The 20020-nt window shown below is 40.6% G+C and overlaps 1 protein-coding gene across 3 annotated transcripts in view; it reads left to right on the forward strand.

Moving 5' to 3' along the window:
• The window catches only part of mapk8ip2 (mitogen-activated protein kinase 8 interacting protein 2), a 73247-nt gene that overhangs the window by 43464 nt on the left and 9763 nt on the right, over positions 1-20020 (forward strand). Inside the window, exons 5-12 of one of the 3 annotated variants that reach the window (XM_063072932.1) lie at positions 1813-2004; positions 2125-4611; positions 7755-7830; positions 10620-10792; positions 13227-13336; positions 15843-15962; positions 17344-17414; positions 18796-18894. In XM_063072932.1, the coding sequence (XP_062929002.1) occupies positions 1813-2004; positions 2125-4611; positions 7755-7830; positions 10620-10792; positions 13227-13336; positions 15843-15962; positions 17344-17414; positions 18796-18894 (3328 nt within the window). Of the gene's footprint in view, positions 1-1812; positions 4612-7754; positions 7831-10619; positions 10793-13226; positions 13337-15842; positions 15963-17343; positions 17415-18795; positions 18895-20020 lie in introns of all 3 variants that reach the window. The other 2 variants (XM_063072930.1, XM_063072931.1) reach the window with 2 other exon arrangements.

Here is a 20020-nt window from a genome sequence, read left to right on the forward strand (position 1 = left end):
AATTGGATGAGTAAGTATGCAGATGATACTAAGATAGGTGGAGTGTGGACAATGAAGTAGGTTGTCAAAGCTTGCAGAGAGATTTAGACCAGTTAGAGGAGTGGGCTGAAAGATGGCAGATGGAGTTTAATGCTGATAAATGTGAGGTGCTACATTTTGGTAGGACTAATCAAAATAGGACATACATGGTAAATGGTAGGGCATTGAAGAATGCGGTAGAACAGAGAGATCTAGGAATAATGGTGCATAGTTCCCTGACGGTGGAATCTCACGTGGATAGGGTGGTGAAGAAAGTTTTTGGTATGCTGGCCTTTATAAATCAGAGCATTGAGTATAGGAGTTGGGATGTTATGTTGAAATTGTACAAGGCATTGGTGAGGCCAAATTTGGAGTATTGTGTAAAGTTTTGGTCACCGAATTATAGGAAAGGTGTCAACAAAATAGAGAGAGTACAGAGGAGATTAACTAGAATGTTAACTGGGTTTCATCACCTAAGTTACAGAGAAAGGTTGAACAAGTTAGGTCTTTATTCTTTGGAATGTAGAAGGTTGAGGGGGGACTTGATAGAGGTGTTTAAAATTATGAAGGGGATAGAGATGACGTGGATAGGCTTTTTCCATTGAAAGTAGGGGAGATTCAAACAAGAGGACATGAGTTGAGAGTTAAAGAGCAAAAGTTTAGGGGTAACGTGAGGGGGAATTTCTTTACTCAGAGAGTGGTAGCTTTGTGGAACGAGCTTCCAGCAGAAGTGGTTGAGGCAGGTTCGATGTTGTCACTTAAAGTTAAATTGGACAGCTATATTTTTACAGGAAAGGAATGGAGGGTTATGGGCTGAGTGGAGGTCAGTGTGACTAGGTGAGAGTAAGAGTTCGACATGGACTAGAAGGTCCGAGATGGCCTGTTTCCGTGCTGTAATTGTTATATGGTTATATGGTTATACAACACCCAGTCTAAGATCGTCTTTCCCTGAGTAGGCTCGAGCACAGGCAGCTCTAAGAAGCCATTTCTTAGGCGGTCAACAAATTCCTTCCCTTGCGATCCGACACCAACCTGATTTTCCCAATCCCCTTGCATTTTGAGGTCCCTCATTGCAATTGTGATACTACCTTTATTACATGCCCCTTCCAGCTCCCTTTGCCATCTCAACCCCACATCCTGGCTACTATTTGGAGGCCTATCCAGTATATGATTACCATAATTTTTATTTTACCCTTTCAGTTTCTTTACTCCACCCACAGAAATACGCCATTCTCTTACTCTATGTCACCTCTTTCTAAAGATGTAATTGTATCTCTTACCAATAAAGCCACACCACTGTCTATCCCTATGCCTTCCAGCCTGTCATTTCAATACCAAGTATATTCTTTGATGTTAAACTCCCAACTGTGACCTTTCAGCCATGACTGTGATGTCTGACAATGTCATACCGACCAATCTGTAATTGTGTCATGAGATCATCCACCTTATTCCAATGCAATGCATATTTAAATACAGCACCTTCAGTCCTGCGTTCTTCCCCCTTATGGATTTTGCCTCTGTGGGACAACTTAACTCTTTGCTCTGTCTACATTTGTACTCAATCATTGGCTTGTCTTTCCTTACATTCATATTACATATTACATCTTCTACTTGTAAACCCTGCTGGCTCATCCTCAGCTCTATCATACTGGTTCCTATCCCCCTGCCATATTAGTTTATTTCAACTGGAACTGCTTTTGAAAAATCTCTTGAGTGTGTAGCATATTGGCATCTGTACAGACCTGAATGATTTATCCATTCTTTCATGTAACAGAATTTCATTTGTCATTACAGGTCATATATCTCCTCCACATCAGTGTATTCAAGACAGTGTTCATCCTGCTGGTTGGTGTATGAATTCCCTTAGCTCCGGGACACATGGTAATGGATCGCCGTTAAAATGCATGGAAACTGCATCAACCCAGTCTCCCCTGAAACCACTACTATATGATTTTGAAGGAAATCGCCAGGATACTCTGGAATACGGTAACAGCAAGGCTGACCAACTCATAGAGGATCATAATAAGAATGTTGTATCGCCATCATTGCCATACCCGTCGTTGCATGCAAACAAAGAACTTGCTAAACACTCTCTCTCTCCGACAGGGTCTTTTGGTTTTCATAGAAAGACACCAAGCCCCTTCGCAGAGATGGAACCAGGTCATGATGGCAATGCACATCCAACTCCTGCAGCAGAAGATATCACATTAGCAAGCTCAGACACCGAGCTGGAACAAGATCTGACTAACAGCAGCTCCAAGGGTCATTTTTGCTCTGATAATAGATGCAGTGAAACATACACTTTAGCCTCTGAATTAGGGGTGAACATTGATGTTGAAACTGATCACTCTTTTGCTGCCACTGGTAAATGTCTATCATCTTCCAATCTCAGCAATGGTTCCTGCACTCCTGTGTCTGATGTAGAGCTGGAACAAGAATTTGGCATTGAGATTGCAAGTAAACCCCATAGACCACACTTGGAACAAACAACTTCTGTGAACCATCTTCTCAAGGGAACTGATTTGAAGTCCACTACCACCACTGCAGTGGGTTCTTCTGATCCTAACGTGACCTCAGAGTTAGACTCTGATCACACAGCGTGCGTCACAACTAGTGACCGGGCACAACCGTCTGGCTCCAATAGTGACACAGCTTCTCCTTCTTCTGATCCAGGTATAGTGGCAGATCTCACCACAAAAAGCAGCAAAAACTTCATACAGTCATACCAAAGTGAGGATGGTGGTTCCTCCGGTTCAGACTCAGAACTGGAGGAGCTGGAAGAAAGACTTACTTGTGACAACAGTGCTGCATGCAACATGATTTCCTCTATCTCTGAGACAGAGTTAGATCTTACTAGCGAGAGCAGCAGTGGAAGGTCATCACACTTAACCAACTCGATTGAGGAAGCAAGTTCACCCAATTCTGATCCTGAGATTGACTGGGAGGGCGAAATCAGTACGACAAATGTAAAAGACCGATTGTACTCAATCAAGATGGCAAATAGTCCCACCATCAATTCTTTGGAACCAGCTGTTGAATGGGACCTTGAGAGTGGATATACTAGGAGATTCATTAGTGCTATGGACCAAAACAATTCAGATACTTCCACAGAAATGCTGGAGTCAGAACAAATAACTGACCCAATTACTGATATCATTAATAGATCATTGCAAAATCCTGAGGAAATGCAAGATGAGGATACTTCAGCACAAGCTTCAAAGTTCAGAGCAGGCAGTCAGAATGAAGATACCACCAGGCCAACATATCTAGACATTGTTCCAAATCAAGGAATAAGTCATGTTCCAGCCCCTGAATCACAAATGTTAGAGAATGTTGAAGAGAACAGTGACGATGAACTGAGTAATGATTCTGACTCTTCATGTTCTGATCATGATTCAGATCCTGACCTAAGTGAAAGTTCTGACTCTCCTTGGCTCCTCAGTAACATGGTCAACACAATGATCTCACAAGGTTCGCACACTATCAAAGATGAGTATTGGTTGCAGACAAACTCTTTCAGTGAGACCACTTCCTCATGCTCTGACATTGAGATCGAACCTGTCAATAATAGTGAGCTATTGCTGACTTCAGACGATCAGGTCAACTTGGATGAGGAAGCCTGTGAAGGCGCAGGTGTAAAATCAATCATAACGAATAGTAGCAATGATTTTGGTGACTCTGTGTGTCCTGAAGATAAAGAGAAAGAGACTGAAATGGAGGAATTGGAATTGGAACCAATTCCTGCTGACAAACCACCCACACTCTACATGGCTTTGAGTAGTCCACCCTATGACAGAGCATCAGCTGAAGATAACTGTAGTGTAATACTCACTCCAACAAGAGTTGACTCCAGTGAAACAGAAACAGGCATCAATATTGATTTAAAGAACCCTTGCACAAATGAATGTGACCACACAGGAGCTTCACGGGCTGTAGCACCAAGCTCCACTCTTAGCTTCAAATATGAAGAGTCAGTTGATTCCCTTCAAGGGGAGAAGCCAAATCAGGATGTCAAAACTCCAAGTTTCTGCAAAGAGCTAGAAGTTGCAATTACTCCAGAAGATAAGTTGACTGAGCTCAGTCAATATTCAAGACCATCAACTTTGCAGGTGCAGATGAAATCAAAGCCAGTAAACAAAGAAACTGACTCTACCAGTAAATGCTCGAGTCCATTTTCTCTATATAATGGAAACCCCAAAATACCTATATCATTTAGTGACCCATCAAATGGACCTTTCAGCCTGAAGGAACTGTCCCCATTACACAGGACAGCCAGCACACAGTTAGACCAGTCACTGGCTTATGATTCTATTAAGTATACACTGGTAGTAGATGAGAACACTACTTTGGACCTTGTTAGTTTGAAGCGCTGCACATCTATTTTGAGCGACGACAGTGAGGTCTCAACACTGTGCGACAACTGTGAGCTGGAGATGGACAATGAGTTTGGTGACTGTACGCAGGGACAGGATGTTGAGAACTCATCGGAGGATTCATCACCTGAAGCTGATACACAGTTTTCTAAGAAATTCCTCAACGTTTTTGTCAACAGCACTTCTCGATCTTCTAGTAAGCTGTGCTGTCTTCTTTCAAGTATGACAAATGCATTATGGACTACTTGACAATAAATGATTCCACATTGATAGCCCTTGTTGTAAATTGGCAAAATTTGCTATACATGCCATGTTAACCTTGGAAGTTATTCTATATTTATCTGTCTAATATAAAGAGTGAGGATTCTTTGTGCTGGGAAAAGTTTCATAGAAACAATACAGGCACAGTCTTTCAGCTTCAATAATCTGCTGAGACAGGAGAGTCTACAACTCGTGGTATAGTCCACTTGTAACTGAGCTGACTGAGCATGGCAGTAATCAAAGCAGGAATGAAAGCCTGTTATGTGGATAGCTGGAGAAGGTGGTATTGATTGGTATTTAATTACAAGATATGGATATTTTGGACAAGGGCAGTATTCTTGTCCTTGGGTTATGCCCTTAGTTTCATGAATGCTGCAGATTACAAATCAAAAACATGCTTGATTTAGGCAGGAATTTGTAGGTGGTGATATTTCCATAAAGTGGTCCTTTTATGTTAAGGAATTGGAGAACTGGCCGTCAAGGAAGCCTTGTTCTGCAGTTGCAGTGTCAGCACATTACGGCATTGATGGAGGGAGTAAATATTTCCATTGGGCTTCTCCTCAATGACGTTGAGCTTCCAATGTATTACTGGAGCTGCAGTTAACTCGGCAATGAGCAGTAATCCATCACACTCTTGACCTGTGATTTGTATGTGGCAATAAGGCCTTGGTATGTCTAAATTTGGGTTACTTGGTGTAGTGTACCCAAACGCTATTGTAGTACCCACTGTAATTGTGATTAGTTAAATGCCTAATAGATAGATATGTTGGGATGTTTTTGGAAGCAGCCTAGGCAATGTTGAGCAATTTGGTTTTAATATTTAAGAAAGATTATACTTGCATTTACAGTATTCAGCTTGGGAATTATTTTCTCTTAGTTCCTGAGATAAAGAGATTGAAGAAAGTTATTCAATGCTCACTGGAGTCTAGGTGAATGAGAGATAATCTCATTGAGGTATGCAAAATTCTTAGAAGGGGAAATGGCATTAAAGGACATGGAGGACAAGCATTAAAGTATCAAGATCTGTGGGAATGGAATACTATTCAGCTGGGTGTTGTGAGCTACTTTATTAATTGAGGAGAAAGAGCAATTGAAAAATATGGAATGTTCATTGAATCACAGCTAATGAGTAAGGGAAGGGCATTGACAAAGCAGTTGAAAACGTTTAAACATGGAGCATTACCCCCAGCGAATCTTGAAGTAATACCCTAGGGCTGAGATAATGGACCTCCATCAACTACTAACATTTCTGTGACTCCAGCCAATGCAGTGTTTTCCCCTTCATTCCTAATGACTTTACTGTACTAAAGCTCCTTGGTGTCACATTCATCAAATGTTGCCTCTTTTGAAGCAGACATTCTTCCCTGACCACAAGAGTTCAGCTCTCCTATTGTAAATTTGTTCGCTGATGGCAGCACAATCTTGGCTTCCATTCTCCACTCCTCACTGTAACAGCTCTTGCCTTTCACACAGCGGTAATATTAAAACACAAGCTAATAAAGTAGTATTCATGTGACAAGAGTCTCAAGTGGGGACCAACTTCATTTTCCTGTCTCCCCTTAATAATCACTGGCATTGGTAAAGAATATAAAAGCTTGAAAAGTGAAAGTTGACATTGTCCTCACAAGAAAATTAGGAAGTTTGAAGCCAAGTGCTCCAACAACTTTCAAACTGTTCATCAGAGATAATTTTTTTTTGGTGCATAAATGATCGTTCACGCCATTGCGTACGACACCTCTGGTATATGAGATCAGGTGAAAAGGAAGATAACTACCTGGATTGGCTGAGTAGACCAATGGAAAGATAACTAACTGGATTAGCATTATTTTGATTTTTGGGGGTGGGAGTGGAGACTGGGATAACTTTACATAGTGTGATCTAAATACAAATGTTGTAATTATGCTGGTATAACTTTGTTTGAGAAGCAAATATTTATGTTCTCTGTCTTCTTCACTAATCCAGGATATTGCCCAGTCCCATCAATTTCTACTGTTTCTAATGTTCTTCTGTTTCTCAACAGCATCTAGATGGAATTAAATTGGCCAAAGAATAGTTTCTGTAAGGTTGGGGTCCTGAGGAGGAGGTAGAAATGGATTACCAATTTACCAATACCGGCTGAAGATGATTGAAAGTGTCCATTTTGTCTTTCATGCTGGCATGCTGGCCTCCACCATCTTTATGGACAGAATTGCTCATGGAGTGTCTCCTCCTGTCAGCTATTCAGCTGTCCACCACCAGAGCTTTGATCTGAGCCTCTTGTTATGAAGTTAGGGTTAGGGTTAGGCAACTACAAGGGTTGCTGTGTTGTGGTGATTTCATGAGCAGGCATGCCTACCATTCTTCACTTGAACCCAAGTTTTGCCCTTTTCTCAATGATAACTGTAGAGTGAGGAATGTTTGTAGATAATTATGCAGTCTGCTGCTATATTTGGCCTCATTTGTGCCTGGTTTGGTGCTGTTAGATCTACTTTGTATCAGTCCCGTTAAGCATAATGCTAATATTATACATCCTTCAGGCTCCAGTGGCACCAATGAGATAGTAGGTTCACTCCATGTGTTGTTTCATCATCATCTGCAACAGACTCCTGTTGGACAGTGTTTCAGTGTGTAGTTTGATAGAACAAGGTGGCTTCTCTCATTGTGTTGAAGGGAAATTACGAACCACCATATTGTTGTAGATATGAATCACATGTAAGCCAGAGAGTTAATGTGTCAGATTTCTTTCCCTAGAAAATAGTAGGGGCTTGGATATCTGAATGTTTATTATGGTAAAGAATGGCAGTGCGTGAGCATTGTGTAAGTGTTGGGTATTTACAAAAGTATTTGTTCTTTGTGTGTAATACACTGATGCAGCAAGGAGAGTGGAATTTAGGGTGAGAAATAATTGCTGGAATTGAAGTGCATGAGTGAATTGTAGCAGGAAGTGGATGCCTGGTGTTGATATGAGTAGTAACATTCTCGTGATAGGCTAACTACTGAACTTGAGGTGGGTATTTTGATGATGGGTGGGTGTTACAAATTGAGGTGAGTTTGTGGGGGAGTGGACATAGGGACTGGGGTTCCTGCTTGCTGGGGTGACTTTGTGCTTTCTTGCCTGATCAGGTACCGAGTCTTTTGGCCTTTACTCATGCACAATAAATGGTGAGGAACGGGATCAGACGCATCGAGCGGTGTTCCGGTAAGTATTGATTTAAACTGAAAGGAGGTGCTTATCAGCACAGCCGCTATACAGCATCACTTACTACAGAGCAGAGTTCAGGGTCACTAAAACAGCATAAGGCCAAGATTACCTTTACTTTCGCTAATGTTCCCACAACTAATAACGACGACAATGAAGAACTGTTATAAGTGGTAACAATAGTTAGCCACCATATTCAAGGACCACAGGTTATGTGGTATGTGTTGTAATACAAGGCATTAGTACCCTGTTGCAAGTCAGACGTGATGAGAAAAGGACCAGAGTTTCTCAGTGCTTTCTCCCTTCTCTTCCTTATTGCACTAGCTTTATTGGTCCAAGCTACTGAATGTCTTTCTCTTGAAGAAATTCAAGAGTTAATGCTTGCTTCCATGTGGAAACTGCCTGTATTAGCTGGTGCTACGGATCTGCTGGTGTTTTCCCTCGCAGTGAATGGCTCCATGTATAAGCTGAAATCAGCTGTGGCAAGGGCAGGTCTTCAATGGGGACGGATCAAGGTCACCATGTGTCGGCCAGCCGCCCATATCATCTCTCACCCCCTCCTGCTGGATATGATGGAATGTGTAGACTCCCCTCTCTCCTGTTATTTGCCTATGACTTCTCCATGGGAACATGCTCAATCGTGGTTACTAGCCATGGAGCTCATTGCCATAGGGAAACCCCTTGGCTAAGGAGACCTGCGTAGCCAAACAAGTAAATGGGAGGCAGAAGCTCCCATCATGTCCAACAAGAGGGGATGATTGAGATTAGATTCATGGGTTATAATTATCCTGTTGGATTTGTTCTTCCTTTTGGCATTATTGGGCAGATACCAGATACTTGAACAGCTTGAGTAGAGGTGTAGCTCTTTCTATGGAAAGGACAGAAATTATTTTCTATCCCCTGGGGATCTTTAGAAGGTGTGCTGGGCCTTGAACTCCTGTTATTTGTATTTTATAGAGGCTCCCATGTCTGATATGGGATTAGTATTAGTATTTGGTCTTTTTCCTTTTCTCTGTGACCTTTTGCTGGCATTGTTCCCAACATTAAACACCCCGAATTCTTTCCAGATAAAACAAGAATTTACATATATGACCACCATGCACTGTTCACAATATGGTCTCCTCCACATTGGAGACCCCAAATATAGAATCGATGAACACTTGGTGGAATGCCGCCATTCACTGAGAAAAAATGAGCTTGAGATTTTAGTCAACTGTCTCTTCAATTCTCTATCTCATTACCACTCTGACCTCTCTGTGCTGTGCCTCCTATACTGTTTCATTCCAGCTTAATATAAATTGAGGAACTGGATCTCATCTTTCAACTCAGCATATTGCATCCTTCAGGACTCAACAGTGAATACTAGCAACTTCTGATAACGATTCGACTCTTTTAGCCTCCTGTAGACACACCATTCATTTCTTTTTCACCATGCCTCAGAAAGTGAATCAAAATCTAAACCACATCGATATGTAGACTGAAAATCACAAGTTCAAGGCCATACAATAACTTTCTCCAGTAAGAGAGAGACTAACAATTTGCACTGGCCATTACCATGGTCATCACATCAATATTTTGAGTTTTACCATTTAATTGAAACTTACTACACAGGCCATGTAAATATTGTGGCTGCTAGAGTATGTTAAAAGCAGAGAATTATTGAATGGCTCAACTCCTGATGTCTCATAGCCTTTATATACATCATGCTAACAGAAAGTTTAAATATTCTGTTTTCCTTCATCTGTAGCTTCAACAACACTTAAGAAGCCTGAGAGCATTGAGGAAAAGTAGCCTGCCTGAATGGTACCCAGCCTCCCCCAAACCTTCATTTCCTCCACCACCAATGTACAACAGAATGCACTGCGCTAATTCACCAGTGCTATTTCCAACAGCATCCCTCTAATCTGAAAAGTCTGTCACCAAGGACACAGCAACAGGTGCATGGAAACACCTGCATGTCAGAAACTGCCCTGATCTGAAAATGCATTGCTGTTCCTTCATCACTATTGGGTCTCAATCCTGGAACTCCCAACAACACCTCTGGTTTCAAGATGACAGGTTATACTCATTTTCTCAAGGGCATTAAAGACTGGCCTTGCCATAACTCTCCACAATCATTAAAGTGAAGAAATGAAAGAAGTAAAAATGTAAATAAGTACAAAATTATCATCCTTTCTTACTTGTCACTATTGTCCTTGTTGTGATTTAATTTCTCCTTCCTTCACTTTATCAGACTTCCTTCTCTCTCCTCCCCTATCATATTTGTCTCAGCATAGAACTTAATTTTGCTATCTTTTCCTGGTTCTAGTGACATTAATGCAGTTCTGCTCTTCATGCTTGCAGAGTGCATTCAATGTTTCCTGTTTTGATTCCAGTCTTTGAAGAGTGTTATTGTCATTTACGCAGATACCAGATCTTAAATACTGATTTAATTTTCTGAGATCTCCATGCTCCTGTTTGAACCTCTGGTCTTACGATTGGATACTATATTTTAGTTGTCCTTGAACAAAACAAAGCATGAATACTTAGTAATCTCTGTTGTTCAGTAATGCATAGGCTTTGTCTTTCCTCACTGACTAAAGCTGTTGAACACTGAACCTACTTAAACACTTGATTAACTTCATTCTTGGGCAGATGAATGTTGTCCGTGGAGTACCCCCATTTCCCCTTCCCGTGTGCCTTTCAATTTAAAGATAATTTATTGTTGACGTGTGAACTGAACACATTTTGCCAATTTATTCTTCCAATTCAGCTGCTCTTTTAATCTGATAATCTTCTGCTTTCTAAAGGTTTATACCACGACACCAGGATGAATTGGAGTTAGATGTTGATGACCCATTATATGTTGAAGAAGAGGAGGATGACTATTGGTACAAAGGCTACAACATGAGAACAGGGGAACGTGGAATCTTCCCAGCATACTATGCACATGAAGTAGTCAACCAGGCCAAGGAATTTATGGGTATGTCCTAAAGTGTTTAAGTGCCTAGAATATTCCTGGCTGATATTTGAGAATGTAACTCCCCCTCCCGCCCATTTCTGCACTCTTAAACAAAAATGTGTTTCCTATGTCCATTGGTGTGTTTAGCGTTTGTGAAAGTACTTTGAGATAGAGTGTCCTAAGTTGGAGAAGGAATAGCTGATGTGGCTCGTCAAGGCTGCTCTGCTATTCCTGATCTGGCTGTGGACTCAAATCCGTATCTACTTTTTCCCTATAACTTTTAATTCCTCTGCTATACTATATATAAAAATATATTTATATTTAATGAGGTAGCCTCTACTGCAGCCCTGGGCAGAGAATGCCACAGATTCGCTACTCTCTGAGAAAAGCATTTTCTCCTCATCTCTGTCGTTTGTCTCACCTATTCCCCTGAATCTTGAAGCTATGTCCCTTAGTTCTAGTCTCACTTATCAGTCGAACCAACTTTCCTGCCACTATCTTATCGAGCTCTTAATTTTATTCATTTCTATAAGGTCTGTATTTCTTCTGAATTCCAGCAAGTATAGTCCCAGGTGACTCAGTCTCTCCTCTCCCCTCATCTCTGAATCAACCCCCGCTGAAACTCCTCTACACTGCTTCCAAAGTCAATATATCCTTCCACAAGTAACCTAGAAGTGCACACAGCACCATTACTCTGTACAATTGCAGCATAAGCTCTCTGCTGTTACAATCAATCCCTCTGGCAATGAAGGCCAACATTCCATTTGCTTTCTTGACAACCTGTTACTTTTGCAAACTAACCTTTGTGATTTATGCACAAGCATTCTCAATTCCCTCTGCACAACAGCATGCTGCAATTTTCCACCATTTAAATATTAATCTGATCTTCTATTTTCCTTCCAAAGTGGATGACTTCACTTTATCAATGTTGTACTCCATCTGCCAAAAACCCTTGCCCACTTGCATAACCTATCAATCTCTCTGCATCCTCTACATAATTTGCTTTTCCGCTCAGTTTAGTATCATTAGCAAACATAGATGCGCAGATTTTCGAGAAGGTTTAGGTTGCTACACTGAACTGTAAGCAGAACCCCATCTCCATCCGGATGCAAAGCCAATCTTCTGCCCAAAAGGGTTAGGGTTAGGCAACCCATACGCTGCCTCCCCAATCATGGAGCAAGATCTAGATTACCTGCAACAAGCTGGTGTGATCAAAGCTGTCAACTACTCAAATTGGGCAGCTCCAGTGGTCATTATCAAGAAAACCAATGGTACAATGAGGTTGTGTGCAGACCTTTCAACCAGTGTTTCTTCTAATTTTTAATCATCAGTGTGCACAAAAGTCTTGTGCTGTGCAAATTTTTGCCTGTTGACAACAACACGTATGCATTGAATAATTTCCTCAATAAAAACAGTATAAATAAACTAGTTCTAAAACCTGCGGGCAAATCATCGTTAACTCCATGTTGTCAACACAGTCCGCATCAGAAACCAGAAAAGGAAAAGTGATTTGTATAATTTTGAAATGTACTTAACATGCCAACAGAGTTGAGGGTGACAACCTTTTGTGTACAGTTTAATTTTTTTTATGTGCTAGTAGCAAATGATGTGTGCGCGTGCACACGTTAGAGGGAACGTTGTTCTCAACTGGTCTCAAAGCGGCTCTGAGGACATATCGTACCTATTACTGATACCAGCAGATCTCTTTGCAAAATTGAACGATGGTCGCTACTTTGCAAAATTGGACGTGGCTGAAGCCTACCACCAGGTAGAAGTGGCAGAAAATTCACAGGATCTTCTCACATTTACAACACATAAGGGGCTGTTTCCCTTCTTCCTTCTGCCTGTTGGAGTAAAGGCACCTCCTTCAAATTTCCATTACTGTACTGAGTGGTATTGATGGTGCTGAATTTTGAGTTTGCGATTTTGTAGTTGCGGGTTTTACTGAATAACGGAGTATTTCAAGTTCTAACTTTGCCCTGTGTCCCAGCTTCAGGTCTCATCAGTAGTTAAAGGGGAGTGAACACATCATTCCTATCTTCACGTTAGTCATACTTTTCCACATTATGTAACTCTTAAAAACTTTTACTATCTGTTTTAATATATCGTGCGACTCTGAAAAATCTATCTGAAAGTTTGCCACTGTTCCTCAACTGCTCCACCATATAGCTGGTGTTCCCAGTCTCTGCTGGCCAACTCCTCCCTCATCTTGTTGTAGTCTCCTTTGTTTAGTCATAATACATTGGTTTTTGATTGAACTTTTACACCCTCCATTTGCGTGAGAAATTTAATCATGGAGTTAATGATTTGTCTGCAGATTTTAGAACTAGCTTATTTATACTGTTTTTATTGAGGAAATTATTCAATGCATACGTGTTGTTAACAAGCAAAACTTTATCAGCCACTTATTAAGCTGATCGTAAGTAAACTCATTTTCTGGTGTGTGCTGATTCAGGGATAAAGAAGAGCAGCATCTGGGTGGAGAAGTTCAATGTGCAATTCCTGGGATCTGTGGAAGTGCCCTATCACCAGGGTAATGATATCCTGTGTGCTGCAATGCAGAAGGTGAGGCATAATCATTAGGTGGAGGAAATAATTGCTTTATTACAAAATGATGGTGAAGAGTAAGTTCATTATTCAGATAATCAAACTTAAAGTACAAGGAAGAGAACAGAAGTGTAGTGATAAAAGACCTTCAACTAGGGAAGAAAGTCTTTAGGCTGGACGTTTGCAAGTCTTGTTTCCTTGGCAGTGTTGTCTTCCAAGCTGATCACTTCACTGTCCATGGGAGGTTGATTTTATTTCAGTTTTAGTGGTCGGGAAATTTGGAAAAGTGCTCTAGTGAATAAATTGTTAAAATAAATGGAATATGGTAATAAACTAAAATGGGAATTTAAGATCTATACAAGGCAATGTGGAAGAGAGAGGGGAGAGACAAAGACCTGTACCAGGAGGAGTACAATGACCAATGCAAATGGTTACAAATAGTGATCGGAGTTTTCTTCTCTCATTATTCTAGGAATGCGAAGACTGCTCAGCTCAAAAATTCAGTGTAATTCTATTTCTGCTGTATGATACGTACAAACTGTGATCCTAATCAGGGGTCCACCACAGTCAGTCTCAAAATGAAATTGAGCATATCTGTCATTATACACCTTCTCGATATTTATCTATTATACTGCTTTCCCCTCCAACCTACTATAGCACTGGAATACTACTGCACTATCAAATTGTCTTTCCAAAGTCCAAGAAACCTGTTAGCAGGGTAATTGAAACTGCCTCAGTGTTTTATCCAAGACGGACGTACCCAGTATTAAGACCTTAATCATACTCTGCCAGCCAGGCTTGAAGTATTCCGTCTCCTGTCAAGGATGGCACAGTAGCACAGTAGTTAATATAATGCTAGCACAGCGCCAGCTGCCCGGGATCAATTCCTGCCACTGTCTGGAAAAGCTTTATACATTCTGCCTGTGACTGCATGGGTTTCCTCATGCATTCCAAAGATGTTTGAGTTAGTAGGTTAATTAGTTACAGGTGTAAATGGGAGGCGCGAGTTTGTTTCGCCGGGAGGCAGAGATACTTAACATATCTCTAAATGAGTAAATAGCGTTGCTGCGTATACTGGGCCACTTTGCCCTCAAGCCTGACCTTAGATTCCTTGAGCAGGCTGTCTGCCCAGAGTTCCATCACACCAAGTGATTTCTAGGACAGTGGAAATATTCTGAGGATGGATACAGATACATAATTCTCTGAAAGCGGTGACACTGGTTAACAGAGTGAAGAATTCTTGCCTTCATCAACTGATGTATTAAGTGTAGGAGTTGGAATGCCATAGTGTACAAATCATTGGTTAAATTGCTCTTGGAATGTTGTGTGCATTCTGGTCACTGTGCAGTAGGAAGAATATGATTAAGCAAGAGGATGCAGAAAAGATTAACAGGAGTTCCAGTAGAACTGGAGGGCTTGAATTATAAAGAGAGGTTAGATAGGTTGAGTCTTCTTTCTTGGAACGAAGGAGCTGAGGTATTACCTGCACACATTTGCCCATGTCCCTTTAAGATTTCAGCATCCATGTACCTATCTAAATTACTTTTAAATGTTATAATTGTACCATGTTCCGAATACCCTCCATGTAAAAGTCTTGCCCTTTGTGCAGGATTCTCCCCTGTGTAGAGGAGCAGAGGGATATACTGTAGATCCCTTAAGTTGTTGTGCAATTTCACAGGGTGTTTACAGAGGTGTAGAGTGTGTTGGCTTTCATCAGTCGTGGGACTGAGTTCAATGGCCATGATGAAATGTTGCAGCTCTACAAAACTCTGGCTAGATTAAACGTGGAGTATGATGTTCATTTGCGGTTGCCTCATTATAGGAAGGATGTGGAAGATATAGAGATGGTGTAGAGGAGATTTACCAGGGTGCTACCTGGATTCGAGAGCATGCCTTATGAGGATGCATTGAGCAAGATGGGGCTTTTCTCTTTGGAGCAAAGGAGGATGAGAGGTGATTTGATTAGAGGCATACATGGACAACCAATGCCTTTTTCCCAGGACAGAAATGGCTAATACAAGAGGATCCAATTTTAAGGTGAAAGGAGGAAAATATAGGAGGAATGTCAGAGGTACTTTTTTTATATCCAAATTGGTGTGTGCATAGTATGTGATGCCAAGAGTGATGGTAGAGGCAAATACGCTAGGGATATTTTTAAAAAGCTGTTAATTAGACGCATGGATGAAAGAAACCTGGGGGACTATGTGGGGAGGGCAGCCTCAGATTGATCTTGGAGTAGGTTAAAAGGTTGGCAGAACATCATGGGCAGAAGGGCCTATACTGTGCTATACTGTTCTACGTTAAATCAAAACTATGGGTTAATATTGTGCTAATTCTTGGGCTGAACATTATGTGTTGTTATTAATCTATACAACATTACACAATGTTATAGAGTTGAACACCAGAGTTTTAACATGATGTAGGAAAATATCATGCTTTAGCATTGCATAGACTAATAACTGATTTAAAATTGCACTGACTAATACATGGATTTAATGTTAATTTCAACTTCATTCTCTTACAGATTGCTACCACTAGAAAGTTGACAGTTCACTTGCGCCCTCCTGCAAGTTGTGATTTAGAGGTCAGCATTCAAGGAGTTAAGTTAGCTATGAGTTTGAACGAGTATGGATTGGAGGACAAGGTAGGACAATCAGTTTATCTAATGAGGTACACTTGTCTTTCCATACATCTGTCAGCCTATCTTCTTGTCTACTGCTTATCTAATGATGAATCAGTCCATTCATAGAAGACAAAAGGGGTATAGTATGAACACCTGACATTGCACTCAGCCATGTCTGTTCAATTTCAAACAATTTCTATTTTTAGTTTAGATTTCCAGAATCGGCAGTATTTTTTGCTTTTGGAACTGAAACATTAACACGGTTTCACTCGCTCTCCCAGAGATGAGTGACCTGCTGGTTCCAACATTTTTTATTTTTATTTCAGTATTCAGTAGCCTCTGTAGCTTATGAATATGTGCTTGGATTGGATTTGGTAATGCTACATTGATGTAAAATAGTCTCTGGACATTCATACTCATTAAGTGAGACTGGCTAGTTAAGTGAGATTCAGAACCTCAATAAGTATCAATATCTTCAAGGCAAGATGAAATCTTGAAGTTTGGAATGAGCCAGACATCCCACCTCTCCCGGAAGTTCCGGGAGCCTCTCGCATATTAATAGTGGATCCCTGATGCCCGCAAATTATATACAATGTCCTGGAAATTGATTTTTTTTGAGAGTGAGCGTGAGAGAACGCGCAAGAAAGAGCGAGAGAGCGAATGTAAGCGCGAGACAGCGTGAGTGCGAGAGAGCGCAAGAGCGAGAAAGCAAGCACGCGCGAGAGAGAGAGCAAGAGCAAGAAAGCGAGCGCGAGAGCAAGAGTGAGAGTGTTCCAAAAAAGAAAATATGAAACGTACGTCACCCCAGACTACACTAAAGTGTACCCCTGCCTAACAGAGGTCAAAAATAATGACAGTGTTGCTCGCTGCACTGTTTGCAACAGTGACTTTTCTATTGCCCATGGTGGGTTAAGACTGTAAAAGACATGTTGAGGTGAGTTTAACAGGTGTCATTCGTTCATTAGCATGGCTAACATTATTTAAACTCGCTGGCTAGCTGCTAAGGAACTACTCTATTGCAGACATCCCACCTCTCCCGGAAGTCTCCCGCAAATTGATGGTGCTACCTACCTGAAATGAGTATTTCAGGTTTGGGGTGAATGCAGAACATTACTCCCTCTGAATTCTATACAATAAGACAAAATTTCTGTGACACCCAATACAAAGCATTGGATGAATGCTGTTCTTTCCACTATCATGCTGAGCAAGGTACCTGTCATCCTGTGGTATTTATATTAGAGGTTAGTTGAACATCTCCACATGGTTGATTATTTGGTGGTTGGTCAGTGGGAGAGTGACTGAATGTCACTTTATACATCAAAGTTGCTTGAATTTCCAGCATCTGCAGAATTCCTGTTGTTTGAATGTAACTTTATGTCTGTTTGATCTTCTTTTCTCTCAGAGTGAAAGATGCAGCCATTTTTTCCAAATGAAGAACATTTCATTCTGTGGATGCCATCCTAAAAACAGCTGGTAAGGATTGAGATCAATTCATTAAACTCCTGATGTCCTTTTTGTTGAATTGAAATCTTGAATGATTATAAGGTGCTATCATTAGTGAAGTAATTTTATTGTTGAAGTTTTACATCAATGTTAATCCCAACTAACCTCACACCATTAATAGTTTGTGACCTAGGCCATCTAAATGACCTCTGAATAATCATTGATATACGGTATTCATTAGCCTTAGTCTCAGCAGTGAACTAAAATCAACTATCATTGATCATCCCTTGAGCAGTTCAGAATTAGGTTTTGATTTCTGTGACCCCCCTGGAGGTCACTTGAAACATAATTATTCTGTATTTATTTCCATCATTTTACAAGCCAACAGAAGCAGATTTCCAATGTGGAGACTCTCTCTTTGTTTTTCACCAATCCTCCTCACTCAGTCTCACATCTTGTGGAAATGTTTTCTTTCTGGTAACTGCTGTCTTTACCAATTTATTCATTTTCAATCCACATTCCAGACTTGTTATGCTTAGGGTTAGGGTTATGTTGGTCTTAATGTATATTTGGTGATTTAGTGGTTTAAAATTGGAGTGAGTTAAAGATTGTTTTCAAATCAAATTGCATCTGCAATTAATAAAACCCATATAGTTGCAATTAATAAAAAGCCCATATAGTTGGATGTTCACTCCTCTGAACTTTGTACGCATGTTCCCATTATTAAAGGTGCATAGCACCTTTCACAAACTTCGTACCTTCCAAAACTCTCCAGAATCAATGAAGTATTTTTGAAATGCATTTATTATAGTAGGACTTGCAAATGTAAACTTACATACAGCTTCCTCTTAGAATCAGCTGTCAAGTAATTAGATAATTAGATGCTCTATCATTTTTAAGTGTTGATAATTATGGGATAAATATTGGCATCAGTACAAAGTTCTGTGTATGTATTTATTTTTCAATGTGCCTGTCTTATAATTGCTTGTTACGTTCTGTTCCTTTTAGTATATTCCTTCTTATAGTGACTACAAGAAGCTATGCTCTCAGGTATATAATAGATCCATGAGAGCATAACTTAAACATGATTGTTCTATGTCCTCTAAGCTTGTTTATAGCTTAACTCACTTGGCAGGAAGGCACCTAATACTCCTACCACTTTCATCATTGATGTGAATGGGGATTAAAACTGGGCATGATTATCAAATGGGCATATGACTCAGTCATCCATGTGAGTTTGGCTAAATTCATCTCTAATGGGAGGTCTGTATGGTTCTCCCTATAGTATGATCTCTAACATTAATGTGATCTCCAATTTTAGTGCAATTTTTAACGTTCTAGGATCACAACACTATGTCCACATTCTCTGTTCTTCTGCTCCATGCTGCTCATTGTGTCACATCTCTTTCAGCTACTTTGGATTCATCACCAAGCACCCAGTAGTCAATCGCTTTGCTTGCCATGTGTTTGTATCGGAGGAGAGCATGCGTCGTGTTGCTGAGTGCACTGGGTAGGTGTCATGCAGGCAATGGGAGCTGAGCTGGTGATGGGATAGGGTGATATAAATTTATTCCGACTTCCTGCAGATCTTCCCTTCTGCAACTCCATAACTTTTTTAAAATTCTGAAAATGTCTGCTCATGTAATACTGAAGCCTTTGACAATGGCGGAGCTCATTCACCTGAGCAGAAATCCACTTCCTCCAAGTGATCTTCAGGATGGTCTGTGATACCACAGAATTCAGGGCCCCATGAAATTGTATCAGATTAATCCTTCTATTGAGAAAACCAAATTCTTTGATGAAATAACAGGCAATATAGACAAACGACAGTCAGTAGATGTTGTGTACTTGGATTTTCAGAAGATCTTTGACAAGATGCTGCATGTGAGTCCACTTAAACAAGATAAAAGCCCATGGTATTACAGGAAAGATACTAGCATAGATAGAAGATTAGTTGACTGGCAGGAGGCAAAGAGTGGGAGTAAAGGGGGACTTTTCTGATTGGCTGTCTGTGTCTAGTAGAGTTCCACATTGGTCAGGGTTGGGGCTGCTTCCCTTCATATTATAAGTCAATGATTTAGATGACAGAATTGATGGTTTTGTGGACAATACGAAGGTAGGTGGAGGGGTAGGTAGTGCTGAGGAAGCAGTGAGTCTGCAGAAGGACTTAAAAAGATTAGGAGAATGAGCAAATATTAGCAGATGGAACATAGTGTGGGAATTGTATTGTCATGCACTTTGGTAGAAGGAATAAAGGCATAGACTTTTTTCTAAGTGCAGAACAAATCCAAAAATCAGAGATGCAAAGGGATTTGGAAGTCCTTGTGCAGGATTCCTTAATTTGCAAGTTGAGTTGGTGGTAAGGAAGGCAAGTGCAATATTAGCATTTATTCCATGAGGACTAGAATATAAAAGCAAGGATGTAATGCTGAGGCTTTCTAAGGCATTGGTCAGACCACACTTGGAGTATTGTGAACAGTTTTGGACCCCTTATCTAAGAAAAGATGTGTTGACATAGGCAAGGATCCGGAGGGGTTCACAAGAATGATTCAGGGAATAAAAGGGTTAACATTTTTGACGACTCTTTTCCTTTACTTGTTGGACTTTAGAAGAATTGGGGGTGGGGGGGGGGGAAT

The sequence above is a fragment of the Mobula hypostoma genome, chromosome 20 (assembly GCF_963921235.1).
Source record: "Mobula hypostoma chromosome 20, sMobHyp1.1, whole genome shotgun sequence".
NCBI lineage: Eukaryota > Metazoa > Chordata > Chondrichthyes > Myliobatiformes > Myliobatidae > Mobula > Mobula hypostoma.